A 19,957-nucleotide genomic window follows, 5' to 3' on the forward strand; every position below is an offset into this window, starting at 1 on the left:
ATCAACCAAGAACCGAGCTCCTACTCCAACACTTTTATTATATCACATTAACTAATTGTAACCACATTATTTGTGAATGGTGAATTAATTCATTTTATTTAATCCAAACGAATTAATTTAATTTATTCATTGAAAACAATTCGGAAGAATTGAAGCCTAAACAATATTTTCGAAGGAAACATTTGACAATGTCTTAATTCATGTTATGTCTGATTCTTGATAAATTTCTGAAACATGAAATAGAAAAAAAAAAGAGTTGGCTTCTTACCACAAAGTTACATAGAAAGAAGATATTACTTATTTGAACGTCTGAATATAAAATCTAACGTGATTGTCAGACAACCTAACATGTCATATTTCTGAAGAACAATCGTTCTTCTGGAAAGCCTACAACCATAAGTTAGAATGACATGGAAGGAAAAACACAAACCACAATAGCCAATTCTCAAATTCTACAGTTCTACTAAGCTTTTTCCAAAATTTTATAAATTATATAATTGTAGTGATAGTAGAAAATATCGAAGAGATCCATATTTCATGTAGTTTTCCCAAAGTTCTCATCCGTTTCCCTTTCCGAAGTCCGCAAAATCCAATTGTGGGCTGTTGCAAACCTTAGGAAGGTCTTGCTTTGGTCTTGCACTTGATTTTTAACCTCTGAAATCAAATTAACGATTGTTACATTAAACAGTGAAAAAAAGAGGACAAAAAAGGGAACAAACAGAACGTTAACATAACAGAAACTGCAAAGCGAGCAAGAAAACAATCAAATTAAAAGAGAAAATGAACTCGAAAAGACTCGACGGTACCATTTAATAAATGAGGTGAGAAACTACTGAATCTCTACGTACTCATTGCGTTGCTTGTTGAGCAAGAGGCCTATGAGGCTTTGGAGCTGAAAGAAACCAAACAATACAGTAAATTAAAGACATGAAGAAAAATCTCAAATACTTTAACCAAATGATGAAATATTCTAAGTAACGAACATGAACAAAGACAGTGAATCTGACAAAAATTTGTGCTACGTGTTGAAATCCTCCAATGAGCAGGAGTTGACAAACTATAAAATGTAAAAGTAACGATTAGCTTCCAGAAAAATATAAATTAAACATGAACTAGATACCATTAGGGTTTCCCTGCTCATAAAAACTGCGAAAAAGTGAGATTGCTTCTGTTGCCATTATCCCTCCAGTGCATTTGAATCCTTTCCCCTCTGGAGCTCCACCACTATACAACAAACAGAAAGTGTGACTGAGAGACAATCAGAAAGTGAGACTGAGAGACAATAATGTTGGCTAGAAAATCGGAGAATTCCACAGAGTCTTCAGCATTAGCTACAGCTAAGGAATCACCAAAAAACACTTCCAGCTTACCTCTTACAGCCAAGTCAATAAATAGGCAACATGGTTTCTGTATGTTAGGATTGTTTGTACTGTCTAACTAGTTTTCTTTTTGGCTGAATGTATTGATTAACTTATTAAGAACCCACTAAACCTGTGCGAAACAATCAACGTTAAGACCAATTTTAAGGCTTGAGCCCTCGGATAACATCCAGAAATCAAGGATTCAAGATATACACATGCCTGAACTCTTCTCATCAGCACATTCCTTCAATAAGAATCAGCACAATCTCAATGACGAAAAGATTTGATCAGATGTCCTCAACACCCCATCTTTAGTGAGAGATTTCATGTTTTGTGATATTAAATTGTTGATGGCAATTATGTGCATATATCTATGAATTTTGTGGTGTGTCTGTCATTCACAGCGGGTTACCATACATAGATACTTATGTGGTTCCCTGGCTTTATGTTATTCAGAAACTGTCTCCCGGAAAGGTACACCAAAACAAGCAAACAATTTGTTAAAGATCACCCAGAGAAAAAGCAATGATTACAGAAGACACTACAGGAAGTCAATCAAATCTTGATTGTGATGTGGGTTCAGAAATGAACCTCGTTTGTGGCTCAGAGCTACTTGAGTGCAACGACAATATTGATCCACACCCACCAAATTTGTCATTGGCACAACCATAAAATACTTCCCTTATTCCTAAACATAGGAGGAAGAGTCACCTATACATTAATCCAAGTGACAAAACGAAGATAAAAAAGTGTCAACATTTATTTGCAGATTATAAGAAAAGGAGCATACCAATAAATGATAAAGCCGCCGCACACATTATGCATGGCTCACATGTAACATAGAGTCTACATTTTGAAAACTTTTCGGCAACTTGTGACTTTGAAAGCCTCTGTTCTCTCCACTGCTCAAGAAGAGTATCAATGGCTTCCATCTCTGCATGCCTTGTAGCCTGCATTTTTATGGCAAGCATGTTAGATTAGAAACTCATAAGTTCCAAGTTCAAAAGGCTTACATAGGAAACAGAGTTCTCATGAACATTAAAGAAAGCAAGCAAGTGCCAAACAGATATATCGCTATAATTGTAAGAAAGACTCCAAAGAATGCAATATACAGTCAGTATATTTTGAAACATTTGATCCAAGAATTTAATCATAGAACTGTACTTTTGAGTCAAAGTAGAAGGCAGGAAAAATATAAGAACAGTAAAGTACCAAGATCGAACTGAACACCCACCCACCCTCATTGAAATCGGTAAGGCATTAAAGATGCAAGCATATGTACACAAACAATGAACAATCCTCAAGATATTTGAGTTAATGCACTAACTGGGTCCCACTCTTTCCTTGTGGTTCCAAGGAAAACTGTCTTTAAGGGTACGTTTGGGTGAGCAACTTTCAAATTCAAGGGATTTAGACATAGTGATGAAGAAATGAATCACAAAAAGTTAAATGGGAGGATTACAATGCACCACTTGAGCATTACAAAAGGAAAAGGCATGCGAGAGGGATTTGCAAATGACTACTTGAAAGGAGTCATTTTACAAATTCTTCTTATGTGCCTTTGTTACGCACATGTGGTGCATTTTCTAGTTCCACCTATCTAACTTTTTGTGATCCATTTCTTCTTTATTTTGCCTATATGCCTTGGAATTTTGAAGTCCCTCCCCCAAACAAAACTTAAGAGAATAAGCAATTGAAATGTGAAAATTATTTTTATGGGCAAACCAGAGACATGACAAGGTATTGGGATTTTCGCTAAATGAAAAGAAGGCTCAGAAACAAATATCCAGATAAACCGAAACAATTATTTCTTCAACATCAGAACCAATGGTAAACTTACATTTCGTGTCTCATTAGTTCGATTTCTTCCCGAGGCTATGACCTTCCCATCTTCAACAATCACGCAGCTATTCAATCAAATTTATAGATTAGAAAAGTGCATTAATACAAGGTAGACCCTTGATTTTTAACACAAGAAGCAATTGAGCGCATGTCACATCAAACTTCAAGAAGGTGATCAGAAGAATAAAAAGATAAGATGGGTATATACTATAAATTTTTTAATTCGGCTTGGGAAGCTGAATGAAGTGAAAAGTTGTGTTACCCCTACATTCTTGCCCTAAATGAGCAACAGGGCTGCTTTCAAAATTCAGAAGAGAATAATTTTCAAGCTACGCGTATATAACAAGGTAAACTAACCTATTTCTAGCAGTTATGTGATCAAATCGCCAAAACGGGTGAGTATAAAGCTCAGGAGTATAAAGACTCGTACAAGTGTGGCAAACACAGTTTATGCAATTAACCGAAATCTTACCCAACAGGAACTTCAAGGCTGTCCAAAGCTTCATTTGCCTGCAAAACGAAAGCAGGACCAAATATGGAAGTTATATACCGGAAAGCATAGCAAATTTAATCGCCCAAAAATAACTATTAAAAAAAATAGAGTGGCATGCACAGCATTGAATTCACATGATGCATAAAGTTTCCATCATCTGATGGCCTGAAACACAAATTTCTGTTAGATGATTGGAACCAGAACAGCCCTAGAATGCCACTGCGCTCGGTTTTGCCCCAAATCTTCCATTAGCTCCGAATACTCCATGTCTTTCTTAAAATCTTTGTCCAAGTCCCTAGGTCTTTCTCTACCCTTTTTCCTCTGTCTCATAATCGCATTTTCTAACCGGAGCATCTATAAGTCTTCGTTTCACATGTCCAAACCACCTTAACCGATTTTTCACTCATCTTATCTTCAATTACAGTACTTCTACTTTACCTTAGATATCCTCTTTCTTAATCCTGCCCTTTCTCGCGTGCCCACACATCCAACAAAGCATTCTCATCTCTACTACATTCAGTTTTTGCACGTGTTTGATACTTGACCGCCCAACATTCTATGCCATAAAGCATTGATGGCCTTATTGCCGACCTATAAAAATTTCCCTTGAGATTTTGTGGCATACGACAGTCGCACAACACACCCGATGCATTATTCCATTTCGTCCATCCAACTTGTATTCAATGATTGAGATCTCCATCCAATTCTCCGTTCTTTTGCAATATAGATCTAAGATGGCAAAAGCGTTCACTCTTTGGTATTTGTTGATCACCAATCTTCACCCCTATCTTACTTGGACCTCTATTCCCACTGAACTTGCACTACATATACTGCCTTTGACCTACTTAGGCAAAGACTTTTAAATTCCAACACTTCCAGCTAAAGGTTAAGCTTCGTATTTACTATGTCATGCGTTTCATCTATTAGTATTATAACATCTACGAAAAGCATACGCCAAGGGATATCATCTTGAATATATCTAATTAACTCGTTCATTACCAATGCAAAAAGGTAAGGACTTAAAGTTGAGCCATGATGTAACCCTATGGTTATGGGAAAAACTTTCGGTTTATCCTTTGTGAGTTCCTATTACAGTCCTTGCTCCATCATACATATCCTTTATTGCTTGGATATATGCTATTCGTTCTCCTTTCTTCTCTAGAATCTGTTGAAAAAACCCCTTTCACTGGACCTTGTTCTTTGATGTAACCAACGGCAATAGACTAAACTGGCAAATATAGAAAACTTAGAAACACACAAGAATTATACTGGTTCGGCAGAACTTATGCCTACGTCCAGTTGTGATTTCCCTAGGTAGAGAAATCACCTCTTCTTTGATTAATAATAGAGATTACAGAACTTATGCAAACCCTAGAACTAATCTCAAACCTCTCTGCTGTTTGGCTGTTTTCTCTCTCTGCTGAAAATCAGCCTTGCCGCACCCTATTTATAGATATAGGGTTGGCTTACATGTCCTTTACAGATTATAATTCCTATTCTAAGTGGAATAGGAATTTAGACTTCCTTTCCAATTCCAAATAGACTTCTAAGAATTCTAATCTACATTGAATAAGGAAACTAAAATTCTTTCCTAACCCTTTTAGGAGAAGAATTGGTGCACCCTTTCCCTAAAACAATCCTAAACAGAAAAGGACACAATATTGACGAGCCAAAAACTAACAATCTCCACCTTGGTGAGTCAAACCAAGTCTTGATCGTTTGCACCCCAGAGTATCTTTGAACCTTCTTGAAGTAGCTCTGGAAAAACTTCAAGAGTCTTCACCTTGGCAACCTCCTTCTTGCCTCATTGCACCTCAGGTGAGGAGGTGCTCCACTTTAATCAATCAACGAGATTGATCAAGTTCAAACAATGCTTGAACTTCTTGGCCGGCACTATCTTTGTAAGGAAATCTGCGGCATTGTCATCCGTATGAACCTTTTCAATCCAAATTTCCTTAGACTCCACCCAATCTCTGATTCTGTGATATCTTGCTTCAATGTGCTTTGATCTTCCAGAAAAAACCTGATTCTTTGCCAAGTGAATGGCACTTTGACTATCACACTTAAGCTTCACACAATCTTGAGTGATTCCCATTTGACTTACCAAGCCACTAAGCCAAATTGCTTCCTTTCCAGCTTCGGCCAATGCAATATACTCTGCCTCTGTGGTCGATAAAGCTGTAATTGGTTGCAGTAGTGCCTTCCAACTGATTGGTCCTCCTGCGCATGTAAACACATAACCAGAAGTTGATCTTCTCTTGTCCAAGTCCCCTGCATAATCGGCATCCACATATCCTAACACCCCTGCATTTTCCTTTTGCTTCTCAAACATAATCCTTTGTCGCCAAGAACCCTTCAAATAACGCAAAATCCACTTGACTACATCCCAATGTTGCTTTCCTGGATTTGCCATGTATCTGGAAACGACACTGATTGCTTGAGCTATGTCAGGACGTGTGCATACCATTGCATACATGAGGCAGCCCACGGCATTAGCATAAGGCACCTTCTTCATTTCTTGTTGCTCTTCCTCGGACGTAGGACACTGTTGTCCACTTAACCTGAAGTGAGCTGCCAAAGGAGTCGAAACTTCCTTTGCTTCTTGCATGTTGAACTTCTCAAGGACCTTCTGAATATACTTGGCTTGTGATATCCAAATCCTTCCAGCGGTCCTATCTCTCTGAATTTCCATGCCAAGGATCTTCTGTGCGGCACCTAGATCCTTCATGTCGAACTCCTCGCTCAACATCCTTTTCAAGTCTTGAATTCTAGACTTGTCTTGACAAGCAATTAACATGTCATCCACATATAGCAATAGCAATATGATCATCCCATCTTGGAACACATGATAGTACACACAACAGTCATACAAACACCTTCTAAAATTAATTTTCAGCATGAATGAATCAAACCTCTTGTACCACTGTCTTGGAGACTGTTTCAGGCCATACAGGGACTTCCTTAGCTGACATACTAGGTTTTCTTTCCCATATTCAACAAACCCTTCTGGTTGAGCCATGAATATCGTCTCCTCTAAATCCCCATGAAGAAACGCTGTCTTCACATCCATCTGCTCAATCTCCATGTCATGCTGAGCTGCCATTGCTAAAAGCAATCGGATAGAAGTATGCTTGACTACAGGTGAAAAGATCTCATCATAATCCACCCCTTCCTTTTGTGAGTACCCCTTAGCCACGAGCCTTGCTTTGAATCTCACGGCATCTTGTTCATGTAGTCCTTCCTTTTTCCTAAATACCCACTTGCATCCAACTAGCTTTCTGTCTTTGGGTTTAGGAACCAACTCCCAAACAGAGTTCTTGTAAAGAGACTCCATTTCCTCTGTCATAGCACTTATCCAACTATCTCGCTCATCACTTGCTATAGCTTCTCGATAAGTAGTCGGATCTCCTTGACTAATGTTAAGAGCATAATTAACTTCGTTTTGGTCGAACCCAAACCTGTCAAGTTTCTTCTTGTTCCGCTTAGGTTTGTCCAGTGCTATGCATCTTTGGAATGCAGGTGGATTGTTGGGTGGAGTTTGACTCCTTTGGGATATCTGGCGGATTGGAGTACCTTCAATCTGTCCTGTTTCTTGCTCCACCTGATTCCTAACTGGTGAATGATGCTGATGCTCTTCTTCTTCCTCAAAACCATCAGATTCGGCCTCTTGCTCAATTTGCTCCACCTTAGCTTCTTCTTCATCTGAACTGATTAACGGAATCTTTGTTGCTTCAATTCCAGCATCATCCTTCTTTTCCCTACTGCTCTCGACTTTATTCAGAGGCATGGTTGTCTCATCAAAGACAACATCTCGACTGACAACCTTTTTCCTGTTGTTGAAATCCCAAAGCTTGAAACCCTTCACTCCTTTCTCAAAACCTAGGAATATGCAATGTATAGACTTCGGTTTGAGCTTGGACCTTTCATCACTTGGAATATGTGCATAAGCACTACAGCCGAACACCTTGAGCTTGGAATAATCCACCGGCTTCTCAGACCATACCTCTTCTGCACTCTTAAAACCGAGAACTGTAGATGGTGATCTGTTAATCAAATAACTTGCATGATTAACAGCCTCTGCCCAAAAACTATCAGGCAATCCTGCATGAAATCGCATGCTCCTTTCTCTCTCCATGAGAGTTCGATTCATCCTCTCAGCAGCTCCATTTTGTTGGGGATTCTTCTTTACTGTGAAGTGCCTTATGATGCCTTCCTGCTTGCAGTAATCGGTGAACTCAATACTTGTATATTCACCTCCATTGTCACTTCTCAGATACTTGATCTTTCTTCCAGTTTGATTCTCGGTTTCTGTTTTCCATTCCTTGAACTTTGCAAAAACCTCGGATTTCTGCTTCATGAAATAAATCCAAACCTTCCTAGAAAAATCATCCATGAAAGTGACAAAATACCTGGCTCCACCATTTGATTTAGTTGGAGCAGGACCCCAAACATCTGAGTGAATATAGCTGAGTTGCTCCTTACTTCGGCTATCTGCACTGCTACTTGCGAATGATACCTTTCTTTGCTTCCCAAGAACACAGTATTCACAAAAGTCCAGTTTGCAAGTTGACACGCCTTCCAACAGGCCTTGCTTGTGTAATTCTTGCAATCCCTTCTGGCTTATGTGCCCGAGCCTATGATGCCATAGTTCAGTCTTGTCTTCTATACTTTGATTTACAGAAACAGCTGCTCCCCCGACTATAGTGGTCCCAATTAACTTATACAACTTATTGGGTTGTAGGTCACCCTGCATTACCACTAGCGATCCTTTAGTTACCCTGAGTCTTCCTTTTTTAGACTTGTACCCATAACCGGCCTCATCTAAAGTACCCAAGGAAATCAAATTCTTTCTTAGTCTAGGGACATACCTGACGTTCCCTAACACTCGTATCATCCCATCGAACATTCTGATTCGAACAGTGCCGATTCCTCTTACAGGACATGAAGAATCATCCCCCATTAAGACTTCCCCGCTGCTGACTTCTTTGAAAGTATCGAACCATTCTTTTACTGCACACATATGAAACGTGCATCCAGTATCCAAAATCCAATTGAAAGCCTTGGAGCCCGATGTTACCGAAAGAAGTTCCCCGTCACTCTCATGTTCGGTGACTGCACTAGCGGAACCTGAGCTTCCTTCCATCTTGGCTTTCTTTTCTTTCCAAATCTTGCAGTTCCTCTTCCAATGATCGGCTGAACCACATTCGAAGCAACCTTCCTTCTTTTCCTTTTTCTTCTTGGATTTTGACCTACCTCTGTTGCCAGTTTTCTCTTCTCTTGTCTTTTCCCGCCCCCTCTCCTTGCCTTTGGCATAAAGGCCTTGAGAGCTTTCAGTTATATCATCTAGTTTAGCATATGACTGAAGAGCTTGAATTACGTCTTCAAGCTTCAAGGACTCTTTTCCAAACATTAGAGTTGTTCGAAAGTGCTTGAAAGACGAAGGTAGAGACCTTAGCAGGATGATAGCCATATCATCATCTTTGTAAGTTTCTTCGACTTTCTGAAGAATAGCTATGCAATTCTGGAACCTGCATACGTGATCTTCAATATCACCTCCTTCTTCTAGTCGAAGCCCGAATAGTTCATCCTTTAGAAAAAGTTTATTGGACACGGTTTTTCCCATATAAACATTCTCCAATTTTTCCCATGCTTCTTGGGCAGACATCTTTTCGGTGATGTGTGACCGAACTGATCTTGTGAGATGGATCTCGATGGAACTCTTGGCCTTCTTGAGAACCTTATTCCATGCTGCTTCTGTCATGCTTTCCGGCTTCTTACCATCAAGTGCATCATCCAAATCCTGCTGTATCAGTACGTTCTTCATCATCCTTTGCCAGTCCGTGAAGTCATCCTTGCCGTCAAAGGGTTTTAACGCAGGTCCTTGATCCGCATTCATCTTCCCTTTTAACATCGTAGAACACCTTGATCCTAGCTCTTGATACCAATTGTTGAAAAAACCCCTTTCACTGGACCTTGTTCTTTGATGTAACCAACGGCAATAGACTAAACTAGCAAATATAGAAAACTTAGAAACACACAAGAATTATACTGGTTCGGCAGAACTTATGCCTACGTCCAGTTGTGATTTCCCTAGGTAGAGAAATCACCTCTTCTTTGATTAATAATAGAGATTACAGAACTTATGCAAACCCTAGAACTAATCTCAAACCTCTCTGCTGTTTGGCTGTTTTCTCTCTCTGCTGAAAATCAGCCTTGCCGCACCCTATTTATAGATATAGGGTTGGCTTACATGTCCTTTACAGATTATAATTCCTATTCTAAGTGGAATAGGATTTTAGACTTCCTTTCCAATTCCAAATAGACTTCTAAGAATTCTAATCTACATTGAATAAGGAAACTAAAATTCTTTCCTAGCCCTTTTAGGAGAAGAATTGGTGCACCCTTTCCCTAAAACAATCCTAAACAGAAAAGGACACAATATTGACGAGCCAAAAACTAACAGAATCCTCCAAAAAATTTCCCTTGGGACCTCTCATACGCTTTTTCCAAATCTATAATGACCATGTGCAAATCCTTTTGCATATTTCTATATCATTCCCTCGATCTGTTAGAATGTCAACGCCCCTCTAGATCTTGCTCTTTGACGTTTCCGACACTAGACTAAACGTAGCAAAATCAGAGAATAACTAGAAACACAAGAATTATACTGGTTCGGCATAACTTTTGCCTACGTCTAGTTGTGATTTCTATGAGTAGAGAAACCACAACTTTTTTGTATTAATAATAGAATATACAGACTTTTGCAAACCATATAACTAATCTCTCTCTTCTCTCGGTTGTCTCTCTGTTTTCTCTCACTAGCTTTCAGCCTTTTCCACACCTCCATTTATAAGTATAGGGTGTAGTTTACATCATATTTTCTGATTAGGTTTCCTATTCTGTATGGGATAGGAAAGTACACTTTCTTTTCTATTCTAACTTGGCTTCTAAGATTCCTAGTCCAAGAAAACTTAATTCTTTCATAATCCTTGGAGGACAAGAATCTATGCACCTTTAGCTTTCCTACTACAAGCCTAAACAAAATACAACTTTAACAAAAGACAAACCAAATCCTAACAATCTCCACCTTGGTGAGTCAAACCAAGTCATCACAGTTGCACCCCAGAGTATCTTTAAACCTTCTTGAAGCAGTTCTAGCCAACTTTCAATATCTTCACCTTGGCAAACTTCTTCTCGCCTCATTGCAACTCAAGTGAGGAGGTTGAACCTTAATCAATCAACGAGTTTGATCAAGTTCAAGCAATGCTTGAATATCTTGGCCGACACTATCTTTGTAAGGTAGTCTGCATAACTGTCAACCATGTGAACCTTTTCAACCCAAATCTCCTTGGACTCCATCCAATCCCGGATTTTGTGATACCTTAGTCCAATGTGCTTTGATCTTCCATGGAAAACCTGATTCTTTGTCAAGTGAATGACACTTTGACTGTCACATTTCAGCTTTACGTACTCCTGAGTGATTCTCATTTGGCTTACCAAGCCACTACACCTAATTGCTTCGTTTTGGCTAGAGCAATGAACTTTGCTTTTGTGGTCGACAAAGCTGTAACTGGTTGTAGTAGTGCCCTACAACTGATTGGTTTTCCTGTGCATGTAAAGACATAATTTGAAGTTGACCTTATCTTGTCAAAGTCCCCTGCATAGTCAACATCAACATATCCTAACACCCCTGCATTTTCCTTTTACTTCTCAACATAATCCCTTGTCGCCTTCAAGTAACAGAATCCACTTGACTGCATCCCAAGTTGCTTTCCTGGATTTGCCATGTACTTGGAAACGACTTCGATTGACTGAGCTAGGTTGGGATGCTAGCTATGTGCATACGATTGCATACATTAGGCAGCCCACGGCATTAGCATAGGGCACCTTCTATAGAAGTAGAAAACTTCCTCTGTAAGTTTTCAATTGTATTGACTGAATAATCAATTACACATGTGTGGATATATATATATATATATATGTGTGTGTGTGTGTGTATAGCAATTTGGCTATTTACATGAATACCCTTTAACTGCCTTAACTAATCACTTAACTACCTTAACTAATCATAGCTATTAACAAACTAATTACATTAAGTTTTAACAAAGTTTGTTAATAGTTGTGATTAGTTAAGGTAGTTAAGTGATTAGTTAAGGCAGTTAAAGGGTATTCATGTAAATAGCCAAAAGGCTATATATATCCACACATGTGTAATTGATTATTCAGTCAATACAATTGAAAACTTACAAAGGAAGTTTTCTGTTTCTATATAGTATCTCGCCTTTCTGCTTCACAGCTTCGATCCAACCTTCCACTCGTCAAATCGATCGATTCTTGCCTTCTCTCTAATTCTTCAATTCTTCGTTTTCAATCTTTCTTGCATCATGTTTTTTGCAAGTTATGGCTACTCAATTTGATTCGCCACCACCTGGATCATCTTCTCCGATCGTATCTCTTTCGGTTCAAAACCCTAATTCTTCTTCCAATCCGAGTCCTCTAAACTCATACACATCTCTTACGATTCATAACATTGACAGTATGGTGCCGATTAAACTGAAAAATCCAACTATCTACCATGGCGTGCGTTGTTTACCCCAATTTTCAGGTGCTACAAGCTTCTTGGCATCATTGATGGAACTGAAGTCTGTCCACTGCCATTCTTGCCTGATTGATCGCCGAACCCTGCCTTTCAGGACTGAAGAAAAAGATCAAAATCTTTTGATCTAGTTAAATTCTACTCTTTAAAGAAATCATTCCGTTCACTGTTGGGGTTTCGTCCTCTCACGAGCTCTGGGTGAAGCTCAAACACCGTTTTGGAGGAATTTCAGACGCTCACATTCATCAGTTGCAATCACGACTTCAATCAATTCAGAAATGATCTCTTTCAATCTCTGAGTATCTTCAACAAATCAAGGAAATTGCAGATTCCTTGCAAGCCGCTAGTGCCTCAATGTCCGATTGTGACCTAATTGCTGCCACACCATGGATTACCTGATGAGTTTGAGTCATTCACTGACTCCATTATGCTGTGCTTGGCTTCTACATCTCTTGATGAACTCCATGGTCTCTTACTCACTAAGGAACTCTCTATAGCTCGAAGAAAGAATGTCAACTCATCCTTGGCAACTGAACCATTTCAGGCTTTCTCGGTGCAATCTGAGCCCCCTCTACTTCCTACTCCACTTGTCTTTGCTGCTCAAAATCAACCTCTTTACTCTGCATCTCGGTACAACTCAAATCGTGGCAAGTCAACTGGGGGTAATTCCTTCTCCAGTTGAGGCAATCGCAATTTTCATAATCGTGGTACCTTCACCAACAATCGTGGCAGTCAAAACTATCAAAGCTCTCGCACCAATCAAGGTTCTTTCAACTTCAAAGTTCTTTGCCAGATTTATGGTTCCACTAGTCATGAGGCAATTGACTGTTTTGATCGCATGAATCCGGACATCTGTGCACATCACTCTACCAAACCATCTCAATCCTAGTTGATTGATTCAGGCACCACTTCTCACATCACAAATGATGGTGCTAATATTTCTTCCCCTACTCCCTACACTGGAGAGGATAAAGTGTATTGGAGATGGTAATGGCCTCTCTATTCATCATGTTGGTTCATCTCTGCACGCTCCTCATACTTCATTTAAACTGAGAAATGTTTTACATGTTCTTCTCATGAAACATAATCTCGTCTGCTTATCAATTTCTAAATGATAATGAATATCATGACTGTTCATTGACACTTGACCCCTATGGATCCACTCTCAAGGATCGCATTTCAAGGAAGATGCTTTTGCAGGGACCGGTTAGGGATGGATTCTACCCTCTTCAAAGTTCCAGCAGCGTTCATACTTCTCCACCTTCAACTTTTCTCAGTATCAAAGCTCATGTCAAAGTATGGCACAAGTGTTTGGGTCATCCTTCCTCTTCCATTTTTAGAAAGGTAATATCAACTAATAACCTTGCACTGGAAGGCAAGTCTACTGTGGATTTCTTCTGTTCAGACTGTGCACTTGCTAAGAATCACAAGCTTCCATTTGGAGTGTCTTCTTCATCAACAACTCAGAGTCTTTAACTTCTGCACTGTGACTTGTGGGGACCTGCCTCTATTACATCTAGTAGTGGTTTCCAGTATTACCTACTACTTGTTGATGATTTTAGTAAATATAGTTGGTTATTTCCATTGAAATCCAAGTCAAATGTTTTTTCTACATTTGCTGTCTTCAAAACCTATGTAGAAAACTTACTTGGAAATAAAATCAAAGTTCTGCATTCAAATTCAGGGGGTGAATTTACTGCTCATTCTTTTGCATCATTTCTCAGTGCACATGGTATATTACATCAATTTAGCTGTCCACACACTCCTAAGCAAAATGGTTGTGCTGAGAGAAAGCACAGGCATCTTGTTGAGACAGCTCGAACTTTGCTTGTTCCTCATGTCTTTTGGGTTGAAGCCTTCTCCATTGCCATGTACCTTATTAATAGACTTCCCATCTCTAGTTGTTCAAAGTCACCTTCAGAACTTCTATTTAATCAACATCCAAATTACTCTAAACTCAAGGTGTTTGGTTGTCAATGCTTTCCATGGCTTAAACCTTATGTTAATAGAAAATTAGATGCTAAGAGCAAAAGCAGTGTGTTTTTGGGATATAGTCTTCAACATAAAGGCTATAGATGCCTTGATCCCATCACCAACACAATCTACATATCAAGACAGGTAGTTTTCAATGAAGGCCCCTATCCATTTCAGTCTCTGCCACTCCAGAATCCAAGTTCAGATAATTCAACTCCAGTGTTTTCTTCATCACTTGATCTTCATTTTAACACATATCCTCATCATTCTCCCACTTGTGGTACATCTTCAACACAAAGTCATTCTGCACCTATTCATGCTACTCATAATTCATCTTCAACTGGAACCATATCAATGGATACTTCTGCAAGTTCAATCCCTCCTTCAGAATCTTCAATCTTGCCAACAATTCAGACAAGTCATCCCCCATTTCTGGCAATACACATCCTATGATTACAAGATCTAAGGCTGGGATCTACAAAGCTAGGGTTTATGCGGCAACAAATATCCACTTCCAGTTGATCTTGAATTTGTTCCAAGTACTTACAAGCATCAAAGCATGCTCACTGGATAGCTGCAATGCAAGATGAATATAATGCTTTACTGTCCACAAGAACTTGGTCTCTTGTTCCATCACATCCTTCCCAAAATGTAGTTGGATGTAAATGGGTGTTTCGATTCAAGAAAAAGCCAGATGGCACTATTAATAGGTACAAAGCCCGCCTTGTGACAAAGGGCTTTCATCAATAAGGTGTTGATTTTCAAGAAACCTTCAGTCCAGTTGCTAAACCGGTCACAATTCGGATCCTTCTTACACTTGCTATTCAATATAATTGGTTTTTAAATCAATTAAGACATCAACATTGCCTTCCTTCATGGAGATTTAAAAGAGGATGTTTACATGCAACAACCTCCAGGGTTTATTGATCCTCTTTCTCCCAATTATGTTTGCAAATTAAGGAAATCTCTGTATGGTCTCAAACAAGCTCCTCAGGCTTGGTTTGATAAACTGTTTCAAGTTCTTCAACAACTTAGGTTCAAACAATCTTCATCTGATGCTTCTTTGTTTGTTCTCAATGGTCCTCAATTGGTTATTGTTCTGGTTTATGTTGATGATATCCTTGTTACTGGCCCTAACTCTCAACTCTGTCAACAATTTATTCAACAACTTAGTGCTCGATTTCCAGTGAAAGATCTTGGTCCTTTACACTATTTCTTGGGCTTAGAAGTGCACAGATCATCCAAAAGGATTTTCCTTCATCAAACCAAGTACTTGCGTGATCTTCTCAAGAAAACCAATATGGAAGGTGCAAAACCTTGCTGCACACCTCTTGGTTCCAAGAAACTGGATCACAATGGGCCACTCTTGTCAAATCCCACTAAATATCATTCTATAGTTGGTGGATTATAATATCTTACTTGGACTCGGCCGGACCTTGCATTTGTTGTTAACCAAATATGCCAATTTATGCATGCTCCAAGGGAACAACATCTTCAGGCAACCAAACAAGTTCTCAGATTCCTAAAGGTTCTATTTCGCATGGTTTATGGTTCACAAAGGGCTATGTTCATCTCTCAGCATACTCTGATGCTGATTGGACCGGCTACACCTTTGATAGGCGTTCAACTAGTGGATACTATGTGTTCCTTGGACCTAATCTCATCAGAGAGTGCCAAGAAACAAAGCATTGTTGCACGTTCATCTACAAAAGCTGAATATCGTTCCTTAGCTCACACTGCTGCAGAAATCACTTGGGTGTGCAAAACCCTTCGTGATCTTCGTTTTCCATTGCCTACACAACCTACACGAGGGTGTGACATCTTAGCAATCTCGTTAGCATCTAATCTTATCTTTCATGCTCAAACTAAGCATGTTGAGATTGACAATCACTACATTCGAGAATTGGTCCTGGCAAATCTCATTAAAGTGCAGTTTGTTTGCAGTGAAGATCAATTGGTTGACCTTCACACCAAGTCTCTGTCTAAAAGCAAATTTGCTTACCTGTGTTCCAAGCTTCCAATTGGAATCAACTCTGATTCCCCTTTTAGACGAGGTGTATTAGGGAGAATGACAAGTCATCCATTTCAATTACTGTGAAATAGTTTGTTAAAACTAAATGTAATTAGTTTGTTAATAGTTGTGATTAGTTAAGGTAGTTAAGTGATTAGTTAAGGCAATTAAAGGGTATTAATGTAAATAGCCAAAAGGCTATATATATCCACATGTGTAATTGATTATTCAGTCAATACAAATGAAAACTTACAGAGGAAGTTTTCTATTTCTATACCTTCTCCATCACTTGTTTCTCTTTCTTGAACTTATGACATTGTTGCCTCTTAATCTGTAGGACAAGAATATGTGCACCTTTAGCTTTCTTAATATAATCCTAAATAAAATAGGACTTTAACAGAAGATGAACCAAATCCTAACACGATCTCTGTAAGAGATAGATTGCCTCCATAGTTAAGCACCCTGGCATGTACCCAAATTGGTTGTTTGAGGCCTTGCCTCAGTCTATACTCGATAACTCTCTTCCAAAGCTATATTATATGACTCATTAACTTAATACTCCTATAATTCATACAAATTTGTATGTCACCTCTATTTTTGTAGATAGGTAACAAAGTGCTTTTTTACCACTCATTTAGCATCTTCGTTTTCAAAATCTTGTTGAAAAAGTTTGTGAACCATGTTATTCCCGTTTCTCCCCAGACCTTCCACATTTTGATTAGTCGGGACCTACTGCTTTTCTATGTTTCATCTTTTTTAAAGCTACAACCACTTCCTCGTTCCTAATTCGATGACATGAGTAATTTCTACACCCTTCCGAGTAACTCAACTCACCCAAAGTACTCCTTTTGTGTCCTTCATTGAAAAGAATCTCTCCATCTGTCTTTAACTGCTCTCTTCGTAGGTAAAATATTTCCTTTTTCATCCTTGATGCACCTTAGTTCAAGTCTCTTTGTCCTCCTTTTCCTTGCCCTGGCCAATTTATAGATATTCAACTTTCTTTCATTGGTATCCAAACACTTGTCCATATTGTCAAAAGCCATTAGCTTCACTTCTCTCATGGCTTTCTTTGCCTTCTTCGCTACTATATACCTCTCATAGTTTTCATCGGTTCTATCCTTGTATAAGGTTTTACAACATTCCTTCTTAACCTTAACATTTTCATGTACCTCATCTTTCCACCACCAAGATTCCTTTTAATGTGGAGCAAAACCTTGGACTCTCCTAATACCCCAAATACAGCTGGCCATGGAATCCCACATTGGCTAGCGTTCCCCTCGGTATCCTAAACGCCTTCGGCAAGTACCTTTTCTTTGAAAGTGACTTGTTTTTCTCCTTTTAGATTCCACCATCTAGTTCTTGGACACTTCAAGCCCTTATTCTTTCTTCTATCTCACAATCCCCCTTCCTCATTAAAAAGAAATCTATTTGTGTTTTTGATGACCCATTCTTATAGGCGATCACACGCTCCTCTTTTTTTAAAGAAGTATTGGCTAGAAAGAGATCGTATGCCATTGCAAAAAATGACATCCCCTCCTTGTTACTCTCCCCAAAACTATGGCCACCATGGAAACCATTGTAGTTGATTGTCTCCTTGTCCACATGTCCATTTAAATCTCCTCCTATGAGTACCTTCTCTGTCTGGGAGATTCCTTAGACCAATTTTCCAAGATCTTCCCAAAATTTCTTCTTCGTACTCCTATCCAACCCAACTTGAGGTGCATGTGTTGTGTATATCGCATTTAAAATGCAAAAAACAGAACAAACTCAGAAGTTGAAAATAAAATAACCAAGATAAATAACGCCAAGAATTAACATGGTTCGACTGTATGTGCCTACGTCCATGGGGCAGCAACATAACAATATTTCAATATATCAATGAGTAAGACGAATAATCTTGTCAAGCCTCTAGGATAAAAACTTAACAAAAAAACAGAAAGAACAAGAACTAGAAATACACTTTTTATCTCTTTTCTTTTCTCTTGCACACTTTTTCCTTACAATATTCTCTAACTCTTAAGTCATTGAGTGGTGTACAATTTATTGTTTTGCTCCAATTCAAAACTAGTGCAATAGACATAATAAATGTCTTCTTCAATAAGGATTACTAATCATAATTGGAATTTAGTTATGAATCATTCTCCAATTGAGAAACCAACTCCAAATGGGAAAAAAAATTCAATTGGGTAAACAATTTAAATTGGATTAACAACTTCAATCGGGAAAACAGCTTCAATTCGATAAACAATTTAATCTTCTACAACTATAATTCCTAATAGACTCGGGACAACTCATCATGGGTTGGAAAAATAAAATAGCATACGCACTAATCACATTGATGAGTTCTTGATTGCTATAATTCTACCCCAGACCCTCTTAACATCTACAACATCTCTTGTTCGAGTCTTATACCGTTTCTGGATTTGTTTGTGCCCAAATACCGAAACTTAAAACTTCAATCTTTGAGTTCTTTTGCCTTAGGACCAAACCACTTAGTTTCCTGGAGGCAGATAATACTATCTTTCTCCTCACCATAACTTCCACTATTTCAATAGATTTTCTCATTAAGGTTCCTATATTCCACGTTACTAAACGCATTTTACTCTCTTGCACCCTACCCTAATGTCCTAGATTCTTTGACCTCACTCGTCCAGTAAGGTCAAAATACTTCTTTTACCTGTCTGGGGCAAAATTGATGTCATCAGATGTTTCCAAACAACTTTGAGTCGAATTGTTCAAAAATAAAGTTTCTATAACATTCTTATTCATTTGACACTATATTCGGGCACCGATAGAGATACTGCGACCTTTGCTCACTCATCATTATACCAGGGCCACACAACTCGTCACGTCCGAGTGACGACCTAACTTCAACAATTTCATTTAGGATCCGTTCTCATTGGGATTCGACATGAAAACGGAGTACTGACCATCGACTACTTAACACCTTGCCCCTCCTCATTTATCCGAGATTGAGACCGGCAGCGTAAGGTAAACAAAAACATCAGAGAATAAAAAAGGAAATGCAGAGTTTGAAGTGATGCTGTCTCAGAAATGTAGAAACACAAGTTCCTTGAAAATTGAAACCAAATCACATCCCACAGTTTATAAACCTCCCCTAGTTTAAGATGTTAATAGTAGCTATTGTAATTTAGTCGGCCGATTGCTATCCAACAACCTAAGATTACAGCCTGCTAATGTGAAGCCGCAGCATTACCTGTTCTATAGCAAGACGCATAAATTTAAGGGTGTCGTCAGGGTACTCTTCTTCAAGAAATGCCATCTGTTGAAAGCAATTAAAAGATTACAGAAATACTGTAATTACAAAAATCGAACACAAAAATATAAAGTCTGTCGGTTTTTTCCCCCATAACGAGGTTGGGTGCATGCTCAAACCAGAAAAATCCCCAATTACGCTAGCCCTAATTTCAACAAACAAACAAAAATTGAATCCCAAATTATGGCAATCGTAATTTCAACAAAATCTCCAACAATCAATCGCAAATTCAAGGGGAAATCGTAAGAAATTAAATAAAAAATAAAATAAAATTGCGAGAGCAATTTAGGAAAGAAGAGTACCAGGTGGATATGGAGGACTGGAGTGCGAGTGTGTTGCTTGCTGTTGATGTGGAAAAACTAATAACAGACGGAAATATTGGCTTAATTACATTCCCAAGGTA

The 19,957-nt window shown here is 38.7% G+C and overlaps 1 protein-coding gene across 2 annotated transcripts; it reads right to left on the reverse strand.

Moving 5' to 3' along the window:
• Positions 1–297: 297 nt before the first annotated feature.
• On the reverse strand, positions 298–19,957 carry LOC137737808 (tRNA-specific adenosine deaminase TAD2-like). 2 transcript variants are annotated; one of them, XM_068477370.1, is made up of 9 exons: positions 19,857–19,957; positions 19,495–19,560; positions 3,676–3,713; positions 3,202–3,268; positions 2,152–2,311; positions 1,953–2,049; positions 1,121–1,224; positions 849–892; positions 298–654 (listed from the first exon to the last, which is right to left on the reverse strand). In XM_068477370.1, the coding sequence occupies exons 2-8, from the start codon at positions 19,558–19,560 to the stop codon at positions 849–851; spliced, it is 576 nt and encodes a 191-aa protein (XP_068333471.1). In that variant the 5' UTR covers positions 19,857–19,957; the 3' UTR covers positions 298–654. The 2 variants fall into 2 exon arrangements, with proteins under 2 accessions (XP_068333471.1, XP_068333470.1); XM_068477369.1 differs by having other exon boundaries at positions 807–892.

Source organism: Pyrus communis, chromosome 6 (genome assembly GCF_963583255.1).
Source record: "Pyrus communis chromosome 6, drPyrComm1.1, whole genome shotgun sequence".
NCBI lineage: Eukaryota > Viridiplantae > Streptophyta > Magnoliopsida > Rosales > Rosaceae > Pyrus > Pyrus communis.